This window comes from Xenopus laevis, chromosome 4S (assembly GCF_017654675.1).
Source record: "Xenopus laevis strain J_2021 chromosome 4S, Xenopus_laevis_v10.1, whole genome shotgun sequence".
Lineage (NCBI taxonomy): Eukaryota > Metazoa > Chordata > Amphibia > Anura > Pipidae > Xenopus > Xenopus laevis.
In genome coordinates, this window is record NC_054378.1 from 14642500 (window position 1) to 14665268 (window position 22769).

The 22769-nt window shown below is 41.7% G+C and overlaps 1 protein-coding gene across 8 annotated transcripts in view; it reads right to left on the bottom strand.

Annotated features, from left to right (window-relative positions):
• The window catches only part of ambra1.S (autophagy/beclin-1 regulator 1 S homeolog), a 66470-nt gene that overhangs the window by 19348 nt on the left and 24353 nt on the right, over window positions 1-22769 (bottom strand). For all 8 annotated transcript variants that reach the window (XM_018260226.2, XM_018260225.2, XM_041560955.1 and 5 more), the window contains exons 8-11: window positions 10675-10761; window positions 9949-10125; window positions 5688-5768; window positions 3919-4019 (exon numbers count right to left, since the gene is read on the bottom strand). In XM_018260226.2, coding sequence (XP_018115715.1) covers window positions 3919-4019; window positions 5688-5768; window positions 9949-10125; window positions 10675-10761 — 446 coding nt within the window. The remainder of the gene's footprint in view (window positions 1-3918; window positions 4020-5687; window positions 5769-9948; window positions 10126-10674; window positions 10762-22769) is intronic.

A 22769-nucleotide genomic window follows, 5' to 3' on the forward strand; every position in this document is an offset into this window, starting at 1 on the left:
AGCCCAGCTATTTTGCAAAGTGCAGCAGAGCCCCACTTGAGGCCCGGTACAGTAGTATCCCCCCTGATGGCGGCACTGTGTGGGCAGGAACCATAGTATCTGGAGGAACCCTACATAGAGGGTGCCCTGCCTGGTATTGAAGCTAGGACGCCAGCTGGCCAAAGTTGCATGTACGGCTTAAAGAAGGATAGCTACCGAGTTTATTGCCAATAGATTAGCTACAATAGTGCAAACTAGAACACTATATTTACTCTGTAGAACGCTTTAACATCAGCAGCTCTAGAAGCTCTCTCAGTTTGTTTAGGATAGCAGCTGCCATGTTAGCTTGGTGTGACATCACTTACTGCCTTAGTCTCTCCCTGCACACTCATAGCTCTGGGCTCAGATTACAGCGGGGAGGGGGGAAAGGGAGAGAGGAGTAAATTGAGCATGCTCAAGAACTGCCCTGGAGGATTAAGCTGAAAACAGGATGTCCATGTGTACACAATAGAAGGGAAGAAATGCTGTGTTTCTTTTGAGAGAGGACTCAGATCAGTGTTACTTGATGGTTTACTGCTGTATTTATATAGACCTTCATGATATATCTAAAGGTGACCCGACAATTACGATCCTTTTTGGAAAAGATCTTTCCAAGAAAGATCGTTTGTTTCAATACACACGTGTAGCGCTGAATAGATATACAGATAGAAACAATAGAATTCTACCTGTCTCTGACGATTCAGCACTAACAATGCCCGATGTTTGGGTTCCTTCATAGGCACCAGATCAAAATTTTCCGTCCAACCCGACGTCTTCTTCCGATATCGGTCGGCTCTTTTCCCACCATACACGCACCGAATATCGTACGAAAATTCATTTGTATATACTGTGCGTCTATGGCCACCTTTACTCAGTTTCAGCCTTTCCTTCTCCTTTAAGGGGGACCGACGAATATCCCAGGGAAGAGGGAATCACTATTAGTAGGTTCCCAATGACAGCATCCTAAAAATATTAACCCTGTGTCTTCTGCATTCCCAGATGTGACCTTTCTAGTCTGCTCTTCCAGCTCACCTGCACTTTCCATGGCAGCCTGCATTAGAGCAAGATAACCTCAGTGCATTTGAGATGGAACGACAGACGACAACAGACCAGGAAGGTTAACAGGGCAATAACTTTGCTGCTATAACTGAAAAGCAGTAAAGCAGCCCTGGGTCTTGTAACTACAATTGGGTGGAAGGATGAGCTGGGTGAGTTAGAGTTCAACATAGTCGGTCCTGCTTTCTGTATGAGCTCCTATTACTTTAATTGTTTCGGGTAGCAATGGGTCACTTAGTGGCTTAGGGCATATACATCATTAGAAATAATGGCACAGAGTAACATCCAGTTGATTGGGAGTTTAAAGCTACTACTTGTCCTATAATCCCATTTTAGTGAAAAGCCAAATATTATTTAGGGGAAAAACGCCACGACTAAGCAAAGATAGAAAATAGTTTATTTTCTTTGCAATTCTTTCTTCACTCAGGGAAGGCAAAACCAGGTGAATTGGAACCCATCTGCTCGCTGTTTCGGAAGGAGCAGAACCAATGACCACTGACCCTGCACTGATAAGCGGCGCCGAGCTGACATTTAAAAATAAAAATCAAGAGGCTGGTAGCCCCATCTGCAGAGGCATTTGTATCCAAATTATCTTAGGAAAACAATCCCGCGGCTTATTTAACGCTCAATGGGGTATATTAAAGGGCAGCGAGGAACTGGCACGTGAGCTCGCTAAGCTCTGGAAAGGCTCGTGCCACAGGCAGCTTTGTGTGACCGGGGAAATGATTGCCATCTTAGGTGGAACCTGATGGCTAAGATTGATGGAACGGATGTAATTTAGAAACAGTAATTGTAAATATTAGGGCGGGTCCATGTGAGATGATGCTCATGCAGCGCTTAAAGCAACAGTTCAGTGTAAAAATAAAAACTGGCTGTGGAAAATAATAAATATTTTAGAAATATTATAAATGTTTCTAATATAGTTAGTTAGCCAAAAATGTAATGTATAAAGGCTGGAGTGACTGGATGTCTAACATAACAGCCAGAACACTACTTGCTTTTCAACTCTCTAACTCTGAGTTAGTCAGCAACTATAAGGGGGGCCACATGGGACATAACTGTTCAGTGAGTTTGCAATTGAACCTCAGCATTCAGCTCAGATTCAAATACAAACAATTATGACCCATGTGCCCCCCCCCTCCTGAAGTCACTGATTGGTTACTGCCTGGTAACCAATCATTGGAAACCAAGAGAACTGCAAAGCAGGAAGTAGTGTTCTGACTATTATGTTACACATCCAGTCACTCCAGTCTTTATACATTACATTTTTGCTAACTATATTAGAAACATTTTTTTTATTTTGCACAGTCAGTTTTTATTTTTATACTGAACAATTCCTTTAAAGGAAGTAAGTAGTAAGGTGGCATGACCTATAGTCATGTCTGGTTACCTAGATCAACACTGGGACAAGACACAGAAGATAAGCCCATGACTGTCCTTGGTGTCATCAGCAGGAAGCTCATTTTGATTGGCTGACCTACCAAGTAGCATTGTACAGAAAATCACACAAAACGACAAATGATATTCTAACTGCCCCATGCAACTTGGTAGTGCAGCCACACTTGTTGACCGTTGAAATTATTAGTTTGAGCAGATCCTAGTACAGGGGTTTCTTTACTGCCCATTACATAGGACAGAAGGCCAGTTTCTACAGCAACAAGACATTGGTAGATTAGCAACCTGGCATCAGTGCTGGACCCTTCACGAGGGGCACAAGAATTAAATGCCAGAGTTCTACTCATGCCGAGCCTTTTGCGGCTGGCATACAGCTCCCCTGGCTCTTATGTTGTCATGACAACCATATCACTGGTTTGCTTTTCCTCGTTACAGCGAGAGGTAATTGGGTTAATTATCCCCTCACCGAAAGGTTCAGTGACGCGCCCATTCAAAGGCATGCTGGAATAGTTAAAGATGCAACGGCTGCAAAAGTGATATGTTACCGGAGGCAAAAACCCACCTGGATCGAGCAACCCCCCCCCCAGGATAAAATAATCTGCTGAACAGAACATTCCGCACTGTGGGAAGCAAAACGGATTGGGTGGCCTGGAAATACAAGGGACTTCATAGAGAGCATGAAAAGGAGCACAAAGCAGAAACTAAGGCAGTGTACTAAATCTAACTAAAGAAGTTGCTAGAAATGTTGTACATTATGTTTTGTGTTTCTGTACCAGCCCAAGGCAACCACAGCCCTTTAGCAGTAAAGATCTGTGTCTCCAAAGATGCCCCAGTAGCTCCCCATCTTCTTTTCTGCTGATTCACTGCACATGCTCTGTGCTGCTGTCACTTACTGAGCTTAGGGACCCACTCACAATATACAGTACACATAGAATAGAAAAGTCACACTATTAATTGTTGATTAGTAATTAATACAGATAATTACTACATGGCAGAACAGAAACCGCTGCAATAAGCATCAGAATTTAATAATCAGCCCTGTAGCATCAGCTTATATTCAAGGGGAGCCTCATTTTCTGCTGGATAATTAGTGACGAGCCCTAAGCTTAGCTTCTCAACAGCCAATCAGAGCCCACTGAGCATGTGAGTGTCACAGACACTTTCCAAGATGGTGACCCCCTGTGACAAGTTTGAAGTCTTGGATCATTGCTGCTATTGACAAGCTGAAACTTTAGGCTGGTGCAATAAGTTCAGTATATAAAATATGGCATTTTTATCCATATTAATTTTTAGGGTTTAGTTCTCCTTTAACCCCTCATCAACAGCAACATATTTACCCAATAACCCAGTGCCCTGGGTCTTTCTTTCGGGGTTCAATGTGCAAACAGAGGTCAAAACAATGTATATTTAGATAAAGTTGAGTAGGAAGAATATGGGGTTTATGTTTACCTGCCAGAACTCTGTTGACAGAGGAGTGAGTGGCCAGTCCTGGCTGACCACGCTCATGGAAAATGCCAGCGTAAGGCAGATATTCCGGCAGCAGAAATCTCCTGTAGCAAAAAAAAAAGACAGAAAGGTAAAATGTGTGAGAAAAAAAAAGTATTATAGATTGTTAGGAAATAGGACTACCATTCAAAGGGGGTAGGGATAAAGCTGGGATTATGATGAACTTTTAGTTTGGATATTTAGTCCCTGATCCTGGGCAGGCAAGTTTATATGTGGCACTTACAAACAGACCACTGTGCCAGCCGAGGGGACTAAACATTTATTGAAACTGGAGGGCTCAAGTTTTTTTTATTGCAGCCTTATAAAGAAATACAGGTCAGTTAAAGGGGTTATTCACCTTCCATACACTTTTTTTCAGTTCAATTGTTTTCAGATGGTGGGAGGTCGGACATCGGGAGGTCGGACATCACTACAGCTCAGTAATTCAGGGACAGGCTCTTTTACAATTTTGCAACATTTAGTTGATCCATTTCTCAGCAGCATCTCAAGTATTAGCAACTACAGTAGAACCTCCATTTTACATTTTTCAGGGGACCAGAAAAAAATCGAAAAAAAAAATCCAGGAAAATGTAAAATCAGGGAAATGTATTATGAATAATATATTGGTGGGACCACAAAACAACAATGTAAAATGAGGGAAAACTTAAAATCAGGGGATGTAAACTGGAGGTTCCACTGTAATGTATCAATTCTAACAGCTGCCTGTAATGAAACCCAGAGATTCTGCTCAGCAGGGACAAAGATAAGAAATGTATCAACTAAATGTATCAATTTAGAACAGTTAACAGGGTCTGCGACCCCCCTCCCAGAGCTGCTTTAGAACAGGAGAGCCCATACTTTATTAATGTGAGATCTACTTGTAGTCTTGATATCCCATTATGATCTACACATCCATGAAAGCTTTATTAGCATTCTGTTGAACAGAAAACATTACTTAAATACTGATTTATGAAAAAATGTATAAGGTTATATTTAAAACACCCATTTTCTTATGTAACCTTAACATAATAAATATCTGAATGAAAAGCATGAAATAGGAGGGTGATTTAGACAAGCTGTTTGTTGACAGTGTCTTGCGATCTACTGGTCACCAGCTAAAGGTCTACTGGTAGATCCCAACCTACTTTTTGGGCAGCCCTGCTTTAGAAGGTGAAAAAGGACACTTAGAAAAAACGGTCACACATAGAAAATAGAAAGTAATTGGAAAAAGTTGTTATTTCGAGTGAACTATCTGAAAACAACTAGGTGTTTGAAGGTGAAGAACCCCTTTAAGACCCCTTTAAGCATTCGCCGGGGTTGTGATATAACAATAGTTGTGAAATAACAATAGAAAAATGTTTAACGGCAACGAACATATTACAGGCATGGGATCCACTATCCGGAAACCAGTTATCCAGAAAGCTCCAAAATACGGAATGGCTGTCTCTCATAGACTCCATTTTATCCTAATAATTCATATTTTTTAAAATTATTTCCTTTTTCTCAGTTATAATAAAACAGTAGCTTGTACTAAGATATAATTAATCCTTATTGGAAGCAGAACCAGCCTATTGGGATTATTAAATGTTTAAATGATTGTCTAGTAGACTTAAGGTATGAAGATCCAAATTACGGAAAGATGCATTATCCGGAAAACCCCAGGTCCCGAGCATTCTGGATTACAGGTCCCATACCTGTATATGTAATTTTAAAGGGAGGTTCTTGTTACTTACCTAGGTACAAAGCGCCCTAGGGATGGCGCTGACATGCGAGCATTTCGGGTAGTCCTGTGCCGAGAGCGGTCCCCATTGTCCCTGGGGAAAAGCATTAAAATGAATTAAGCAATGGCAGGTGGTGTGATTAGTTTAAAGACGGTAAGTTGCCATACGATGTTCCTTCAGTTTCAGCCTATAGCTGCTACATCCATAGGGCTACACCAACAACTCGTGCCCCAAACATGACAATGATGTGGTAAAACCCAGGGCTTAAACCAAGCATCTCCCAAAATGACCCTTTAAAGAAAAAGCATGAGAGCATCATGCTATTCCCAGGACACACATTGTGCATATTATGCATCATTCACTGTGCATCAAATATGGTCACAAAGCTGCTTCTCCTTCTGCTGGGAGAGAGTTAAGATGTCCTCTAGTAGTTGCTGTGACCATGTCCCATTTATTCATGTCTTTATTGTCAGCTTGACCTGATTCTTGCTTGAAAGCAACCAGATTCCTTTATAAAGTCGCCCCCTCGGCATGTTGCGGACTCAAGGAATGGCTGCAGTGAGAAATGTTCAGCCCTGTGGCAGTAAAGAGGTTAAAAGGGAACTATCGCAAGAAATTAAAATGTAATATAAGCTTCCTTATACTGAAGCAAGAAACTTTCTAAATACAATCAATTAAAAATTCTGCATTGTTTTGGAAATAATGAAGTTTATATTCACTATCCCTCCCACAGCATCTGTTTCTCTTAATTATCTCTTAATCCTAGCAGATGTATTAAAGGGATACTGTCATGGGAAAAACCTTTTTTTTTCAAAATGAATCAGTTAATAGTGCTGCTCCAGCAGAATTCTGCACTGAAATCCATTTCTCAAAAGAGCAAACAGATTTTTTTTATATTCAATTTTGAAATCTGACATGGGGCTAGACATATTATTAGTTTCCCAGCTGCCCCCAGTCATGTGACTTCAGTCACTCTTTACTACTGTAATGCAAGTTGGAGTGATATCACCCACTCCCTTTTCCCCCCCAGCAGCCAAACAAAAGAACAATGGGAAGGTAACCAGATAACAGCTTCCTAACACAAGATAACAACTGCCTGGTCGATATAAGAACAACACTCAATAGTAAAAACCCATGTCTCACTGAGACACATTCAGTTACATTGAGAAGGAAAAACAGCAGCCTGCCAGATAGCATTTCTCTCCTAATGTGCAGGCACAAGTCACATGACCAGGGGCAGCTGCGAAATTTTTTTTTAAAAAAAAAACGTTTTCCCGATGACAGGATTCCTTTAAGGTGGCCGATAAAAGTTGCCGACAGACTGATTCGGTTTATTGAGCCATGTATAGGGCCCTCCGACGGGGTTCCCCGATCGTTATGTGGCCGAAAGTTGGCCAGACGTCGATTGGAGGGGACAAAAAATCCCGTCGCATTGAGGACCACATCTGTTCGTTGATGCAAGGTGGGCATATCAGGTAGAGATCCGCTCGTATGGCCACCTTAAGTCCTCACTCAAATAACGGATTCCAGAACAATCCAAATAACTGCTTTTTGCACAAATTCTGCATGTAGAGAGACATGATGTCTGGTGATTTTAATGAAGTGAGCCCTAATACATCTTCTAGGCAAAAGGAGCCTTCCTATAAGATATATTGGATCTATTCAACACCCAACTCCTGAATAAAGACAGAATGATGAGAAACAGATGCTGAGAGAGGAATAGTGAAGATAAACTTGATTATTTCAGAAACCATATTGAATATTTAATTGATTGTAGTTAGAAGTTTCTTATTTCAGTATGTTGAAGCTTATATTTTCATTTTGGAGTTAGTTCCCGTTTAAGAAATGGATGGAAATGCTGTTGGTGAGTGCAAAGATCTGCCAGGTGCGCAGACAAATAGATGCTGTACCCGGCCCCATTGTAAAAGAACTGTCGGCTGCTGAGTGGGGAGAAAAGAGTTTTCCGAAGCCTTGTCAGTACCCTGTGGTTTTACATATCAAAGCTCATGTCTGACAATTCAACAGTGACACTTTATCTTCCCTTGCTAACAACTGTGCCCTGTATCGTCTTCATACACCTTCCCACATCCAACCCCTTCAGTGCCAGACTGGCTACTTACAGGGACCAACAAACCCTCATGTAGGCCCTTAGCAACCAGAGGACACAGAACACCTTGCCATTTGAGTGATTCTTTTTCTCCACTTCAAAGCCAAATAATCAAAGGGGAAGTTCACAGTTATGCATGCATATCAAAGGCATGCGCTTCTTTCCAGCTTTGAAATGGGGGTCACTGACACCAGCAGCCCTAGTACAAGTAAACACAGAGAGGTCCGTTTGTTGGATCTGCCCCCGATATGCCCACCTTGAGGTGAGCAATATCGGGCTGATCCGTTTGTGGGCCCTATGGCCCAATGATCGGATCATAATGAAAGGTATACGGGTGATCAGATTGTGGGATTTTTTTAGCCCTGTCTGATTGACATCTGCCTGACTCTCGGGCAGATATCGTTCAGGAAAGCCTGTCGGAGGGCCCCATACACGGGCCAATAAGCTGTCGACTCTGTCTGTCAGCAGCTTTTACCGGCCCGTGTATGGCCACCTTTAGTCAGAATTCAAATGGCCATAGATGTAGATATCCGCTCAGATCTCTCCCCGATATATGCCCACATTGAAGTGGGCGATATCGGGCTGATCCAATCGTGGGCTCTAGGGCCCAACGATCAGATCATAATGTATCCGATACGGGCGGTCGGATTGCGGGACCGCATACATGCGGCCGCATTCTGATGGGATTTTTTAACCTGCCCAATCGAGATCTGGCCAACTTTCTGACAGATATCGATTGGGGAAGCCCGTCGGATGGCCCCACAAACGGGCCAAAAAGCTGCAGACTCGGTCTGTCAGCATCTTTTATCAGCCCCTGTATGGGAGCCTTTAGGTACCTTCAAAAGAAGAATGTAAAATAAGCCATAACTCTGTTGCATCCTCTCTCTGGCTGTAAGTAGTTTGCAAGCTCCATATTAATAACACCAGTTAAAGCAGGGAGGGCCGTTATATCTTTGTCCTGTTTACAAGCCGAGATTTCAAGGGAAAGAAATATTGTCTCATGAAAAGGGGAGAGAACTGGCACACTCTAACATAGGAGTTGCTTTGGGCCAGCCGAATAGGATTATTTCATCTGTCCCTATTACATCAGGAATACAGATGACACGCTGAGAGGCGAAGAGACGAACACAAGAGGCAGGAACGTTCATTTATTAATAGCGTGTGCCTGTTTATGCCCGCACAGACATTCATGCAACGCAGTGGTTGCATTTATATTGCAGAAAGTCACTGTCCCTGGTGATCCCTGAGAGTAAAAGGAATATAAGAGACACGAAGGAAACACAGGATGAGACGAGATAAGAACAAGCTCTAGGCCTGCTTCTCCTTCTCTTATCTGATTAAAGTGCTGAATAGTTTCTCTTAGTGAAAAGAACAGTAACACCAAAACATGAAATTGTTTTAAAGGAATGACAACGAAATGTACTGTTGCTCTGCACTGGCAAAACTGGTGTGTTAGCGTTAGAAATACTACTATAGTTTATATAAACAAGCTGCTGTGTAGCCAGTAGGGTTGCCACCTTTTTTGAAAAAAATACTGGCCTTCAAGCATTTTTTCCCTATTAATAACATGGGGTCAAGGATAATTTTTACAGGTCAGGCTGGTAAAATACCGGCTAGGTGTCAACCCTAGTAGCCACTAGCTGTTGCAGAAGAAAAACAGAATTTATTTCCGGTCACCTGCAGTACCACTTGCAGTACCAACTGGCCAGTTTTGACAGGTGGACATCCTTTACACAAGATCCACTCCGGACCAAGTCCTGACTGAGAATTAAAATAGGCCCTGGCATTTCAGGTACACAAAGGCCCAATCAGCCCACATAGAGGCCCAAACAGCTCCCACCAGCCAACTAAATAGTGACTTTCTATGGGACCTTATAGCAGCCTCTCTGGCATTTGCCAGAACCCACAGATTGCCAGTCCGGGCCTGCTCCGGACAGACCCAGATACTAGTCCTTCAACACAAAAACTTACATGAGGCTTCTCATCCACTGATCGCCTGCCCCTTGCATAAATATATACCCAGCTAATCGCTCTCCCATCCATCAATGCCTGATCCAGAATATACTTTTCAGTTGTCACTTTGTATTTTTTGGATGGAATAATCAATGTTTATTTTCAGGGTCACGGGACTATGAGAAATATAGCAATAATATGGGTTACACTCACTCAAACTCCTCAAACTCTAAATCTCCAGTCTCCATTGATCCCTGAGTCTCACTGGAGGATGAGACGGCAGAGGTGCGCAGGCGGTTCTGCTGGTAGCGCATAGAGCGTTGCCTTATACTGTCCCTCCGTGACAGGTACTGGATCATCCTTTGTGCGTAGTAGGCAGCTGGAGACAACCTGGAAATGAACAGCACCACACAGGCACGGTTAGCTGTCACCGCCAACAAAAACGGGCAGCAAGAAGTATATAACACAGGTTTACTTTTCCTTTAATCTTTTCGATGAAGAATACAAATGGAAAAATAAAGCTGTAGGTGCAGTGAGTAGAAAGATAATGCCACAGCATTCTTCAAATAAAGAGAAAGTTAAAGGACCAGTAACATCAATTTTCTTTATTTATTTCTTTATTTACCGAAACTCCGCTTGCGCTCCTCTTCAGAAAGGCGATCCATCGTGCGGCGCTCAATTTTTCCTCCCTGCTTTCCTTATAGGAGATAGCCAGGGAGGAGAAATCAAGCGCCGCATGATGGATCGTCGTTGTGTCGCCTTTTCTAAAGAGGAGTGCAAGTGGAGTTTCGGTAAGATATTTCTTAACAAAGACTAAGCGATTTAAAAGTTGAATATGTCTGTGTTTTTTTTTTTTAATTCTACACCAACTAATTTTTTAATAAAAAAAATTGATGTTACTGATCCTTTAACACAGCGAGAGGATTTTTTTTTTATTACCTGGCTGGGTCAGGGTAGATTGGATGCTCTCGAGAGCCGGTAGTATCATATCTGGACAGAGAGATCAATGAAGACTCCAAAAGCCTCCTAGAAGGTAGAGAAATAAAGGTCAAAACACTGAGTAGATTCACATATATGTTCATGCATTTACACAGCCATCAAAAAATTTTTTGCCAGTATGTATTATGGGAAGAATAAAAGTAAAAAACACAAACTATTTCCTTGGAATAAAAAGGATTATTAAGAAATACCCCCCATGGATGTTATTAGCACATGAGAACACCTTTAAAAACTTCTCTATCTGTGTATAGGTGCTGCCATACCAACTAGCCATCATTTTAACTTGCACCAAGATTTTTAAACTACAGGTAAGGAATAGTTACTCCAGCAGGTTCAGGGCCTGGGGTTTTCTGGATAACAGATCTTTCCGTAATTTTCATGCATTAAATCTACTAGTAAATCATGAGTGTTGGTAGGGCATTTTGGGAAGCAGGCCTTTCCAAAGTAGATAGCAGCTCTCCCATATAGCATTATAAGCAGGCCTTTCCTCAGTGCATCAAGGGTATATATAAATGGGTTTAGTTGTCCTTTAAGTAGCAAGAGGCTTGTGTTAAAAGACACAGGAGGAAGGAGGTCCCTGGCCAACAGAGCTTACAATTTCATTAGCAGAAAATAGCAAGACAGGAGACCTATCTAAACCAAGCCGATATAAATAGCTGTTTGCAGTGACCCCATGTGACTAGATGCCCTATAATCAGGGTTATCATCCTTAATCGCTTTCCCTTTGATGTTGTGCTGTTTAACAAGAGCCACTGGAAATATAATAGAGTAGCATAATAGCACATTAGAGTGAATAACAAATCTGAGAGCAGCTACTGAGGTCAGGGTTGCTTCTGCCTAATTTCAGGGATACTGACAGCAAAATAGCAGGATATGCTTGTTACGAATAATTAAACGTTAATTATGTTTTTTAGTATGCATTTCTCCCTTACAGCACAGATGCCACCCAACAGTTCTTTTCCTTTGATGTTTAAGGGGTAATATCGACATTCAGTGCTTGGGTTTGCCTGAAAAAAATGTATATGGCCAAAATCAGACTTATCCAGCCGACATGCCCCCAGGCAAGTGATCCACTGGGCAAGTAAAATCTGCCAATTTGCCATCTTCAGAGCAGTGAAGCAGATTATTGGGGCCCTTCCAATATCGATCTTAAAATCAGTAAGCTTTCCATTTGGCAGGTTTGAAAAATCCTTTTGGGCATTGATTTGGGGGTTGATCACCTTTGAATTAATTTTTAACATGATAAGGAGAGTGATATTCTGAGACCATTTGCAATTGGTGAAATTTTTGAGTTATTTAGCTTTTTATTCAGCTCTCTGGTTTGCAATGTCAGCAATCTAGTTGCTTGGGCCCAAATTATCCTATCAACCATGGATTGGTTTGAATAAGAGACTGGAATATGAATAGAAGAGGCCTGAACACAAAGACAACTAACAAAAAAGTAGCAATTACATTAAATTTGTGACCTTACAGAGAATTTTTTTTTTTTTTAAGGGTCAGTGACCCCCATTAGAAAGCTGGAAAGAGTCAGAAGAAGAAGGCGGCAAATAATTCAAAATCTGTATAAAAAAAAAAAAACAATGATGACCAGTTGAAAAGTTGCTTGGAATTAGCCATTCCATAACATACTAAATGTTAACTTAATGGTGAACCACCTCTTTAATAGGTTTCATTATCCCCAAGTTTACCCAGCATGTCGATAGATAACAATACATTCATTTAATTGTCTTGCCAAACAAGTGACTCTGCTTTTCTCCCAAAACTTCCAAAATGTCCTTCTTTTGATCGGTGCTCTGTTCTTTGTCATTGATCTGCATGTTTTTATTGCCAGGCTGTATAAACAAACCCCTTCCAACCAAGCTTATTTAAATGCATCCCATATAGACCAGGGGTCCCCAACCTTTTTTTACCCATGAGCCACACTCAAGTATAAAATAATGTTGGAGAGCAACAAGAGCATGAAAAAAGAACTTGGGGCTTCTAAATAAGGGCTGTGATTAGGTATTGGTGGCCCTTATATGGACTTGCAGACAACAGGATGCTCTGTTGGCAGTACTTGTGTTTTTTTATGCAACTAAAGTTTGCCTTTAAGTCAGGAATTTAAAAAGAAGCACCTGCTTGGAGGACATTGGGAGCAACATCCAAGAGGTTGAAGAGCAACATGTTGCTCACAAGCTACTGGTTGGGGATCACTGCTATAGACTATATCACATAACCCAAGACCCCACTCTCAGTCACTGCTGTAAGTGTTCTACATATGAATGGACTGGACGGATTATCTGTCACTGGCAGAACTGTGTCAGCATGACAAACTACCAGCAGACATTCTTAAAGGAACAATGCAGCTCAGTAGAATAGAAAATTATATTATACTAGGGATGCACCGAATCCAGGACTGAACTGAATTCAAATTCTAATTTGCATATGCAAATTAGGGACGGGGAGGGAAATCCCGTGACTTTTTGTCACAAAACAAGAAAGTAAAAACTGTTTTCCCTTTACCGGTTCGGTATTTGGCTGAATTTTTCCCAATGGATTCGGGGGTTCGGCCAAATCCAAAATAGAGGATTCGGTGCATCCCTACACATACCTATCACAAAGACTATATGTGGACACCCCTTCTCATAACTGGAGTTGCTGCTGTTACAGAACAACTGCACCATACATTGACTCTTCCATGCTTGCTAATTGGTGGACTGCTGCTTCTTGTGAAACCCAACAACTTTCAGGCAGTGATTCAAAACAAATTTGGCACTGATGGGGCGCTATTCCATTGGCGTGTTGATCATGACATCACGTGGTATCGTTATTATAGCAACCAATATGGCAGGAACAGGCCAACAGAGACCCCATCTACAAAGTACATTTTCAAAATTAGTGCTAAACAGGGTTTATTTCCCTTTAAAGAAGAACTAAAACTTAAAATGATTATGGTTAAAAATGCCATATTTTATATACTGAACTTATTGCACCGGCCTAAAGTTTTAGCTTGTCAATAGCAGCAATGATCCAGGACTTCAAACTTGTCACAGGGGGTCACCATCTTGGAAAGTGTCTGCAGCACGCAAATGCTCAGTGGGCTCTGAGCAGCTGTTGAGAAACTAAGCTGGGTCGTCGCAAATTATCAAGCAGAAAATGAGGCTGGTCTGTAATATAAGCTGATGCTACAGGGCTGATTATTAAATTCTAATGCTAATTGCACTGGTGTATGTGTTGCCATGTAGTAATTATCTGTATTAATTACTAATCAGCCTTATATTGTGACATTTCTATTCTATGTGTACTGTATATTGTGAGTGGGTCCTAAGCTCAGTAAGTGACAGCAGCACAGAGCATGTGCAGTGAATCAGCAGAAAAGAAGATGGGGAGCTACTGGGGCATCTTTGGAGACACTGCTCTTCCCTGCTAAAGTGCTGTGGTAAAGTCCTGCAGTGGATCGGGTACCCACGGGTTACCCGCAAAAAAACAGTACCCTGCGGAAGGAGAGTAAGCTTTTCAGGTGTGGGTATAGATGCGGGTCTGCATTGTCGGGTTGCGAGTCTCTTCCTGCTGCACCTTCCCTCCACTTGGCTCCCCCTCCCATATGACTTCCGGCACAGCTCTCCTCTCACATCACACGGCGCGCTTCTGTCCCTCTCGGGCACTTCTGATGATGTCACATCCGGTTTGATGGTAGTCAGCGGGTTGCGGATAAGGCAGTTGCGGGTCGGGTGCAGGTAGTGGATGAAAGTGGGTAAATATGCGGGTAGCGGTTGGATTGCGGGTCTTAGAAATTGGTTCAGTGCAGGACTCTAGGCTGTGGTTGCCTTGGGCTGGTACAGAAGCCTAAAACATGTACAACATTTCTAGCTACTTCTTTAGTTAAGCTTTAGTTCTCCTTTAAACTGAGAAAGCAAGTCAGGTGGCAATAGCACATTGGCTCAACACTAGCCAGAAGCTTAGTAATAGTCTAGAGCCCCTTTGCGCTGAATTATATGCCTAGGCCCCTCCAGTGAGAAATGTCATTAGGGAAACTAAGCTAAGCTGGCCTGATTGACGCCTAATACCACTGCTCGGCCATCTCTGGATTGGGGGGTAAATGGAATTTGTTAGAGGACTCTGTGCTCGGTGATCCCAGGCACTCAAGTCTTCCTGCACATCCAAATGCCAAGTTTCTAATTCCATTAAATGGAGAATCTCCAGCTGCAGGGAGTGGATTTTCCGCCTGTAGACAAGACAGAGGAGAAGAATGAGGGAAGGAGGCTTGAAGAACTGGAGGGACTTGGCGGGGAGACGGCTGCTGGAAGAATAAAAAGAAGATGGCATGCTTTCTTCTCACCCACCGAAAAACTGAGGGATAAAATGAGAAGGGACAGAGCTTGCCAAGTTTTTCAGAGGCGCTCATGTACAAGGCGGTCATAGCATGAGCCAACTCAACATGCCAAAAAACACGCAAGGGTGGGACGCGAGCAGAAGAGCTTGGATTAAAGATGAAGCTGCGCCTTTGTTTTATTGTTTTTTTAATCAAGAAGATGTAACCTCTAAGGCCACCTTGGCAGGGTAAGGGCTGCAATACCCTGTGATCCAGAGGCCTAACCAAAATGTTGTGTATTGCTTCCTATGATATAAAGGTTGAAAATGAATGTGTACAACAGGACGTGTTATAGGCTAGTGCCCTCCATTGAGCCGAAAAGGTATTCCTTCCCTAGCATGAGCTGCTAGATCTGTATAATATAGTTTGTATTAGGCCTTATTAAGGGACACAAATATGGCAGTGTTTGACATCATTGGCCAGAAGTTAATGACAGAGTTTAATGACGGAGTCTAATGACACATTTTTCAATTTATATATAAAGAAACTGAACACATCCAATATATAATCCATATGGAGATGGTACAAATATTTATCCCAAAGGCATTGCAGTGTTCTATCTCGATCACCTATTTATGGAGAACCATGGACAATGTTCAGCTTCTTTATGTGCAGCTCTGCCATTACATATCGTAAGAGGGATGTACTGAACAGGATTCTGCTGAATTCCAGAATTGGATAAAGTCAGGACTGTTCACTTAAACCTAAACTATGCTTTTAATCCATCACGCACAAAGATACTATAAGGTGCAACGTAGGGAATGACCGCCTTTCCATTGTTCTGGTCGTTTGGGCTCTTCTTCACTTTCTCATCTTTCTGCTTCAGTCTTCTTCTGCACCTTGGGGGGTGTTCCCTTAAATTTGGGCAGGTCCATGTGCAGTTTTAAATTGCTAAAGGGCAGCCCTGAGAAGCTAAAAGAAGATGGCATTCTGCAAGCGTACCCCAAGCTGGAGCATTTACATGAAGAAGAAGAGCACCAGCCTGGGTTAAGCAAATAGAATCAGTGGGGTTTGCTTAATAACTTGGCTAGCCTGGTGATTTTACCTTATTACCTTGTACAGGTATGGGATCAGTTATCCGGAAACCCGTTATCCAGAAAGTCCCGAATTACGGGAAGGCAGTCTCTCCTAGACTCCATTAAAATAAAGTAATCCAAATTTTTAAAAATGATTTCCTTTTTCTCTGTAATAGCAACAGTATCTTGTACTTGATACCAACTAAAATATAATTAATCCTTATTGGAAGCAAAACCAGCCTATTGGGTTTATGTACTGTTTACATAATTTTCTAGTAGACCAGGTATGAAGATCCAAATTACGGAAAGATCCATTATCCGGAAAATTCCAGGTCCCAAGCATTCTGGATAACAGATCCCATACCTGTATTTACAAAGTACGGACAGATTTCCACAGGGCCTTACTGAGATTATACATCATTCCCATGAGTCCCTGCCCCGGTACAGTTTACAATTTAAGGTTCCTACACCACACATACTAATGGCAGTTTCTATCACAAACCAATTAACCTTCCTTTGTGTGGGAGGAATCCTACAAGAACAAGGGGAGAACATACAAACACCTTGCCCTAGTTGGAATTGAACTCAGGACCCCAGCATTGCAGTGCTGCCAAAAGAGCCGCCATGATGCTCATTACTTTAAAAAGTACTGGACAGTTAAAGGTAACAATCCTGTTTTTAGAGGATTAAACTTTTATCTAAAATTTGCATATGCTAATTAGGGATTAGACTTGGTTCCATGTTCGGCTGAATCTTTTGTGTTGAATTCAGTATCCTGAATCCATTAAAAGGTACTCCTGCTGCATCCTGCAATCATTGGTTTGCCTTACATGCTGGATAAAGCACAACGTGCCCTGCAGCCTACAAAATTCACTGTATTCTCCCCAAGAGGAAAGGAAATGTTCGGCGGAATGAATAGTTGGGAAAAGGAGGTTATTCAGCATCGGAAAGACTTTTTTCTTCATAACTCAAATCTAGCCGCTGTTTCACAAGCCCAGGATTTTCCTTTTGATTTAGGCAGCTTTTGTGCTCGTCCTCTCATTAAGTGTTCCATTTTTCCCCGAGATTGGAATTTACATATCCTATTAGGGCGAACAAAAGAAACAGCAGCACTGGCAAGCCTAGTCTGCATTCAGAGGCGCCCCCCCCCCCAATTCGGAAAGGATAGGAGATGCAGGCAACTATTCCAAAGAACGGAAGAATGGAATTGAGGCCAGGGAAAGATGCTGAATTGTGTTTAACTCTGCTAAACTTATCAGTGACAGCAGGTTTCAATACGGCGCGGCATAAAAAATGCAACAAACTGCATGGTGCCTAGAGCTAAGCTTCTTTAGAAAGGGCACAGATAAAGGGAGAGAAGAGAAAGCAGGGGACAGATAAGAGAAGGAGAGGAGAGGGCACAGTGATGGATGAAGAGACAGAATGGGAACGGCAATAAAGGCAGGGTACATGGACTGTAGGCCTTTAGATATGGACAGGTAAGTGGAGAAGGTAAAAGGTGGAAAGGAGAACATGACATGGAGATGTCAGAAGATGAAATGCAGAAGATGAAACTTCTATTGTCCCTGCTCCAGTGATCTTACAATCTGAGGTTCCTATCACTAGGGTCAGTGTTATCATGAGCCAATGAACCTGTCTGCATGCTTCTGGTAACGTGGGAGAAACTACAAAGGTTGCGTTCACGCTTCATTACATACCATACCTGTTGGGTAAGAACTTGAGGTTTTATGAAACTTTTAGCAAACTTTGTCACACAATATGACCCTATAGCAGTGGTCTCCAAAGCTAGAGACTGAGGGTTGCAACCTGATGGCCAGTCAGTGTGAGATGAAGAGCCTGCCTATTTACTCAGTTCTTAAATGATTAATTATGGTGAACTCTGAGCTGAAAGCAGTTTTTCCTTCCAGATATAAATAGAACTGCGGCAGAAATAGCAATGTGCGGAACAGCAAAAATACTATACAAGTATGGGACCTGTGTTTTTTGTTTTTTTTTTGGATCTTCATACCTTAAGTCTACTAGAAAATCATGTAAACATTAAATAAACCCAATAGGCTGGTTTTGCCTCCAATAAAGATGAATTATATCTTAGTTGGGATCAAGTACAAGCTGTACTATTACAGTTATATTATTACAGGGAATAAGGAAATCATTTTTTATGCATTTTGATTATTTGGATAAAATGGAGCCTATGGGAGATGGCCATTCCGTAATTCGGGGCTTTCTGGATAACGGGTTTCCGGATAATGGATCTCATACCTGTACTATGGCATCCAGAATCTCCATTAAGAGTATAATTTGTGCACCATGAAAGAAGCTATCCCTAGCAAGTCTTGCTTAGCAGCACTGCTGCGTTCCATAGGGCATTGCGTTTCCTCTCCAACAAAACTAAAAGCAGGCGATAGCAAGGAAGGGTATCTCAAACTAAAAAAAAAAAAAAAAGCGATCTGTGGTGGGTAGCACTAGTTCCGATACCACGTGTGCCATCTTGAGTAGCAATATTCCCGATTGAACTAACCCTAGTGTGTGTGAATTTAGAGATTGTAAGCTCACGTGGGCAGGGACGGACCTATGACTGGAATATGTTGACACTATATAAAGATAATAATGAAATAACTACAGTACCTGACTGGTAGGGTCATAATTAGCTTTATTTAGTCATTTTCTGCCCCTAGAGGTTTGTGCAAGTGACTGTGTAGCACCTGCCCACTCAGTGGATATTCCCTCCCAGCCAAGAGCGCGTGGATGTTTTACCCACCCTTACCAGAACCCCAAGAGCTTACAATCCTTTCCCACGTGTCAATAGCTTGCCTTAAAGCGTACTGGTCACCTACACATTAAAAGCTGTATAATAAAAGTTGTTTGCAAATTAAACATGGAACCCAAATTCTTTTTGTCATTAAAGCATCCATACCTGACATTTAAATATCTGAGCTGTCAATCAAATATTACCTGCCCCGCCTTTATGCCTGAGGCATAGAGGTGGCGCAGTCAGTTACTTTCACTTTCCATTCAGCACTCCCTAGGTGTCACTGCTCTCCTCACATTCCCCCTCCCTCCTAATGCTCTTTAATTGTGTAGGACACGGTGTATGGGCATTAGGTCCCCCATTCTGGTGCATACACAAGATTTTGAGGTGATACACAACTTGTCTTAATAACATTGTCCACAAAATGGCTTCTGCCTGCGTGCTGTAATTTTGTAATTCCAACACAGAAGGAAACAAAATGTGAATTATAAATGTAGTGTAAGTAAATTTTATTTTGCTCAACTAACATGATAGAAAATAATTTGGAATTATTTCTTAGGGTGACAGGTCCCCTTTAAGTATGTCTGAATATGGATTCTGCTGTACTGCTCAGTGCCTACATGTAACTGCTAATTGCATATGCACCACTAGAATCACCTTAGGGCTTTAGCTGCAATTTAAAGGGACACGAAGGGGATTCCATTCTTACCCAAATGCAGGGTATATTTCCTATTAAAAGTGTTATGCTATAGATGGAGCTACTCTAAGCAACTGTTAAATCGGTATTCTTTACTTATTTGGTTTTAGATTTAGCATCCTTTCTATGCTGCCTCTTGTAACCGAAAAAAATGCCATGGGGTTGTCAGGGGTCACTAATCCTGGTAATCAAAATACAGACAAGTGGCTTCACTTATAGGGTGATGGCAGAGGGGTGCATTGGGGTCCGTGGGCGAAAAAGAGCCAAATCATACCATAGCCACGGCATATACAACACTTCAATTTCTCTTTCTATGGAGGAAAAGGTATTTTCGGGTGCTTTGTACTGTGGGAGAGGTGCACAGATTCTCTGAAAAGCAGAGGGGCTTTAAAGGAGACCTATCACCCAGACCTGAAAATCTTTATAATGAAAGTCCTTTTGAAATTAATCATGAAACCCAAATAATTTTTTTATTAAACCAACCATACTGGTTATAAACGTATTTTAAACTCTCAGCTGTCAATCATATATTGCCTGCCACTCCTCTATGCTTTAGGCATAGAGGCGGGGCAAGCAATTACTTTCACTTTCCATTCTGCAATTTCTAGATGTCACTGCATTCCTTACATTTCCCCTCCATCTCCAATATTTAATTTTGTAGCCAGTGCATGGACATGGGCATCAGGTGCCCCATTTTGGTGCATAAACAAGATTTTGGCATGATCTAAAGTTTTTCTTAATAACTGTGTCCACAAAATGGCTGCTGCATGTTTCAAGTGATTGTGAATCCCAAGACTAAAAGAAACAAGATTTAAATAATTTATTTAGTGTAAGTGAAGTTTATTTTGCTTGACGTAACATCATAAAAAAGAATTTAGATTTTTTTTTAAGGGTGACAGGTCCCCTTTAAGCCCCAGAATCCATTCCTTCTCAATGGAACAAGGTAAGGGAGGGGGTTGAATGACTCTGTGAGCCTAAAGGGAATGGGTAAATCTGTGCAAGACAGACTATCATGGTGTCCTCTCAAGCAGTTTACATTTACTGAAAATAAAGTGGTTACGCTTCAGATATATTATGTATATCCCAACAATTGGAGATGTTTGTGTTCCTATAGCAGGTCTCCCTTCCCACAAGTCATCAGCCAGACGTGCTTAGCTCATTAAGCCTCCATTAAGCAAACCATTAACCTCGCACCTCTGATTAGTCGTGTGTGTCGAGCCTCTCACTTTCTATTTCGGTGGAATCCTGTAATCAAAACTGCACCTTGTCTGTCTGTACAGAGAGGGCCTGCCTTCCGTAATTACCGGAACGGAGAGATGTGTACAACATGTAATTTGATGTAACGGACAAGCTAGAGAACACGGCGATATATAAAAACTTAGGAGTATACGCCCAGATAAACAAAGGAGCAGATGTATGGAAACTGATCTAAAAATCTATACTGATAAAAGCTGCCAATGCGATCCCCATGAACAAGTCAGCAGTTTATTGACCCATTTTGGTAAACTTTCCAAAAGCCTGACGATGACTTTGCAGCCACATATCTAACAGGTGGAGAAAGAAATTTTATGACATAAGTTCCCTTTAAAGGAGAACTAAACCCAAAAAAAAAGAATGTGGCTAAAAATGCCATAATTTATATACTAAACCTATTGCACCAGCCTAAAGTTTCAGCTTGTCAATAGCAGCAATGATCCAGGACTTGTCACAGGGGGTCACCATCTTGGAAAGTGCTCTGAGCAGCTGTTGAGAAGCTAAGCTTAGGGGTTGGTCTGTAATATAAGCTGATGCTACAGGGCTGATTATTAAATTCTGATGCTAATTGCACTGGTTTCTGCGCTGCCATGTAGTAATTATCTATATTAATTACTAATCAGCCTTATATTGTGACATTTCTATTCTATGTGTACTGTATATTGTGAGTGGGTCCCTAAGCTCAGTAAGTGACAGCAGCACAGAGCATGTGCAGTGAATCAGCAGAAAAGAAGATGGGGAGCTACTGGGGCATCTTTGGAGACACAGATCTTTACTGCTAAAGGGCTGTGGTTGCCTTGGACTGGTAAAGAAGCTCAAAACATAATGTATAACATTTTTAGCTACTTCTTTAGTTAAGCTTTAGTTCTCCTTTAAAAAGCCTTGCAGCGAGTGTCAGACTACGGATGCTTTTCTTTTAGTTAGTCTGATGTCTGAGCAACAGATGAAAGACTACACATATAGATCAAACACAAGTCAGGTGTTGAGAATCATCAATAGGATAGCTGTTGCAAAAAATATCCTAATATCTCTGCATCAGCAAAAGGAAAGATGCTGAGAATTGCAGTTTTGCTTTATAAGTGCTAACGGTTGCCTCAAGCACGACTATAGGGTGATGTAGATTAATTTATGACTATTATTTGACTGATTTGGGTCTACTTTTATTTCAGCCATGTGCATCATAATCATGCCAAAGAAAATATGTGGGGTGCATATGGCTACTGTAGTAATCAGGGTACACCAGACTTGAACTTATAAATTGGCTGCACACAAGGCAGCCAAACAAGCAGGTATGGTCATGGATTTAAAGGAGAGCTAAACTCGAAAAACGAATATGGCTAAAAATGCCATATTTTATATACTGAACTTATTGCACCAGCCTAAAGTTCCAGCTTGTCAATAGCAGCAATGATCCAGGACTTCAAACTTGTCACAGGGGGTCACCATCTTGGAAAGTGTCTGTGACACTCACATGCTCAGTGGGCTCTGAGCAGCTGTTGAGAAGCTAAGCTTAGGGCTCGTCACTAATTATCCAGCAGAAAATGAGGTTTGTCTGTAATATAAGCTGATGCCACAGGGCTGATTATTAAATTCTGATGCTAATTGCACTGGTTTCTGTGCTGCCATTTAGTAATTATCTGTATTAATTACTTACCAGCCTTATATTGTGACATTTCTATTCTATGTGTACTGTATATTGTGAGTGGGTCCTTAAGCTCAGAAGATGGGGAGCTACTGGGGCATCTTTGGAGACACAGATCTTTACTGCTAAAGGGCTGTGGTTGCATTGTGCTGGTACAGAAGCCCAAAACATAATGTACAACATTTCTACCTACTTCTTTGGTTAGGCTTTACTCCTCCTTTATAGAAGGTCTCTCTCTGCATCACTCAAATACTGCAACGGCATGTGTCACTTTATGATCCTGACAGCAGTGTTTTGCAAAAAGGCTGCATAAGCAACCCAGGCTA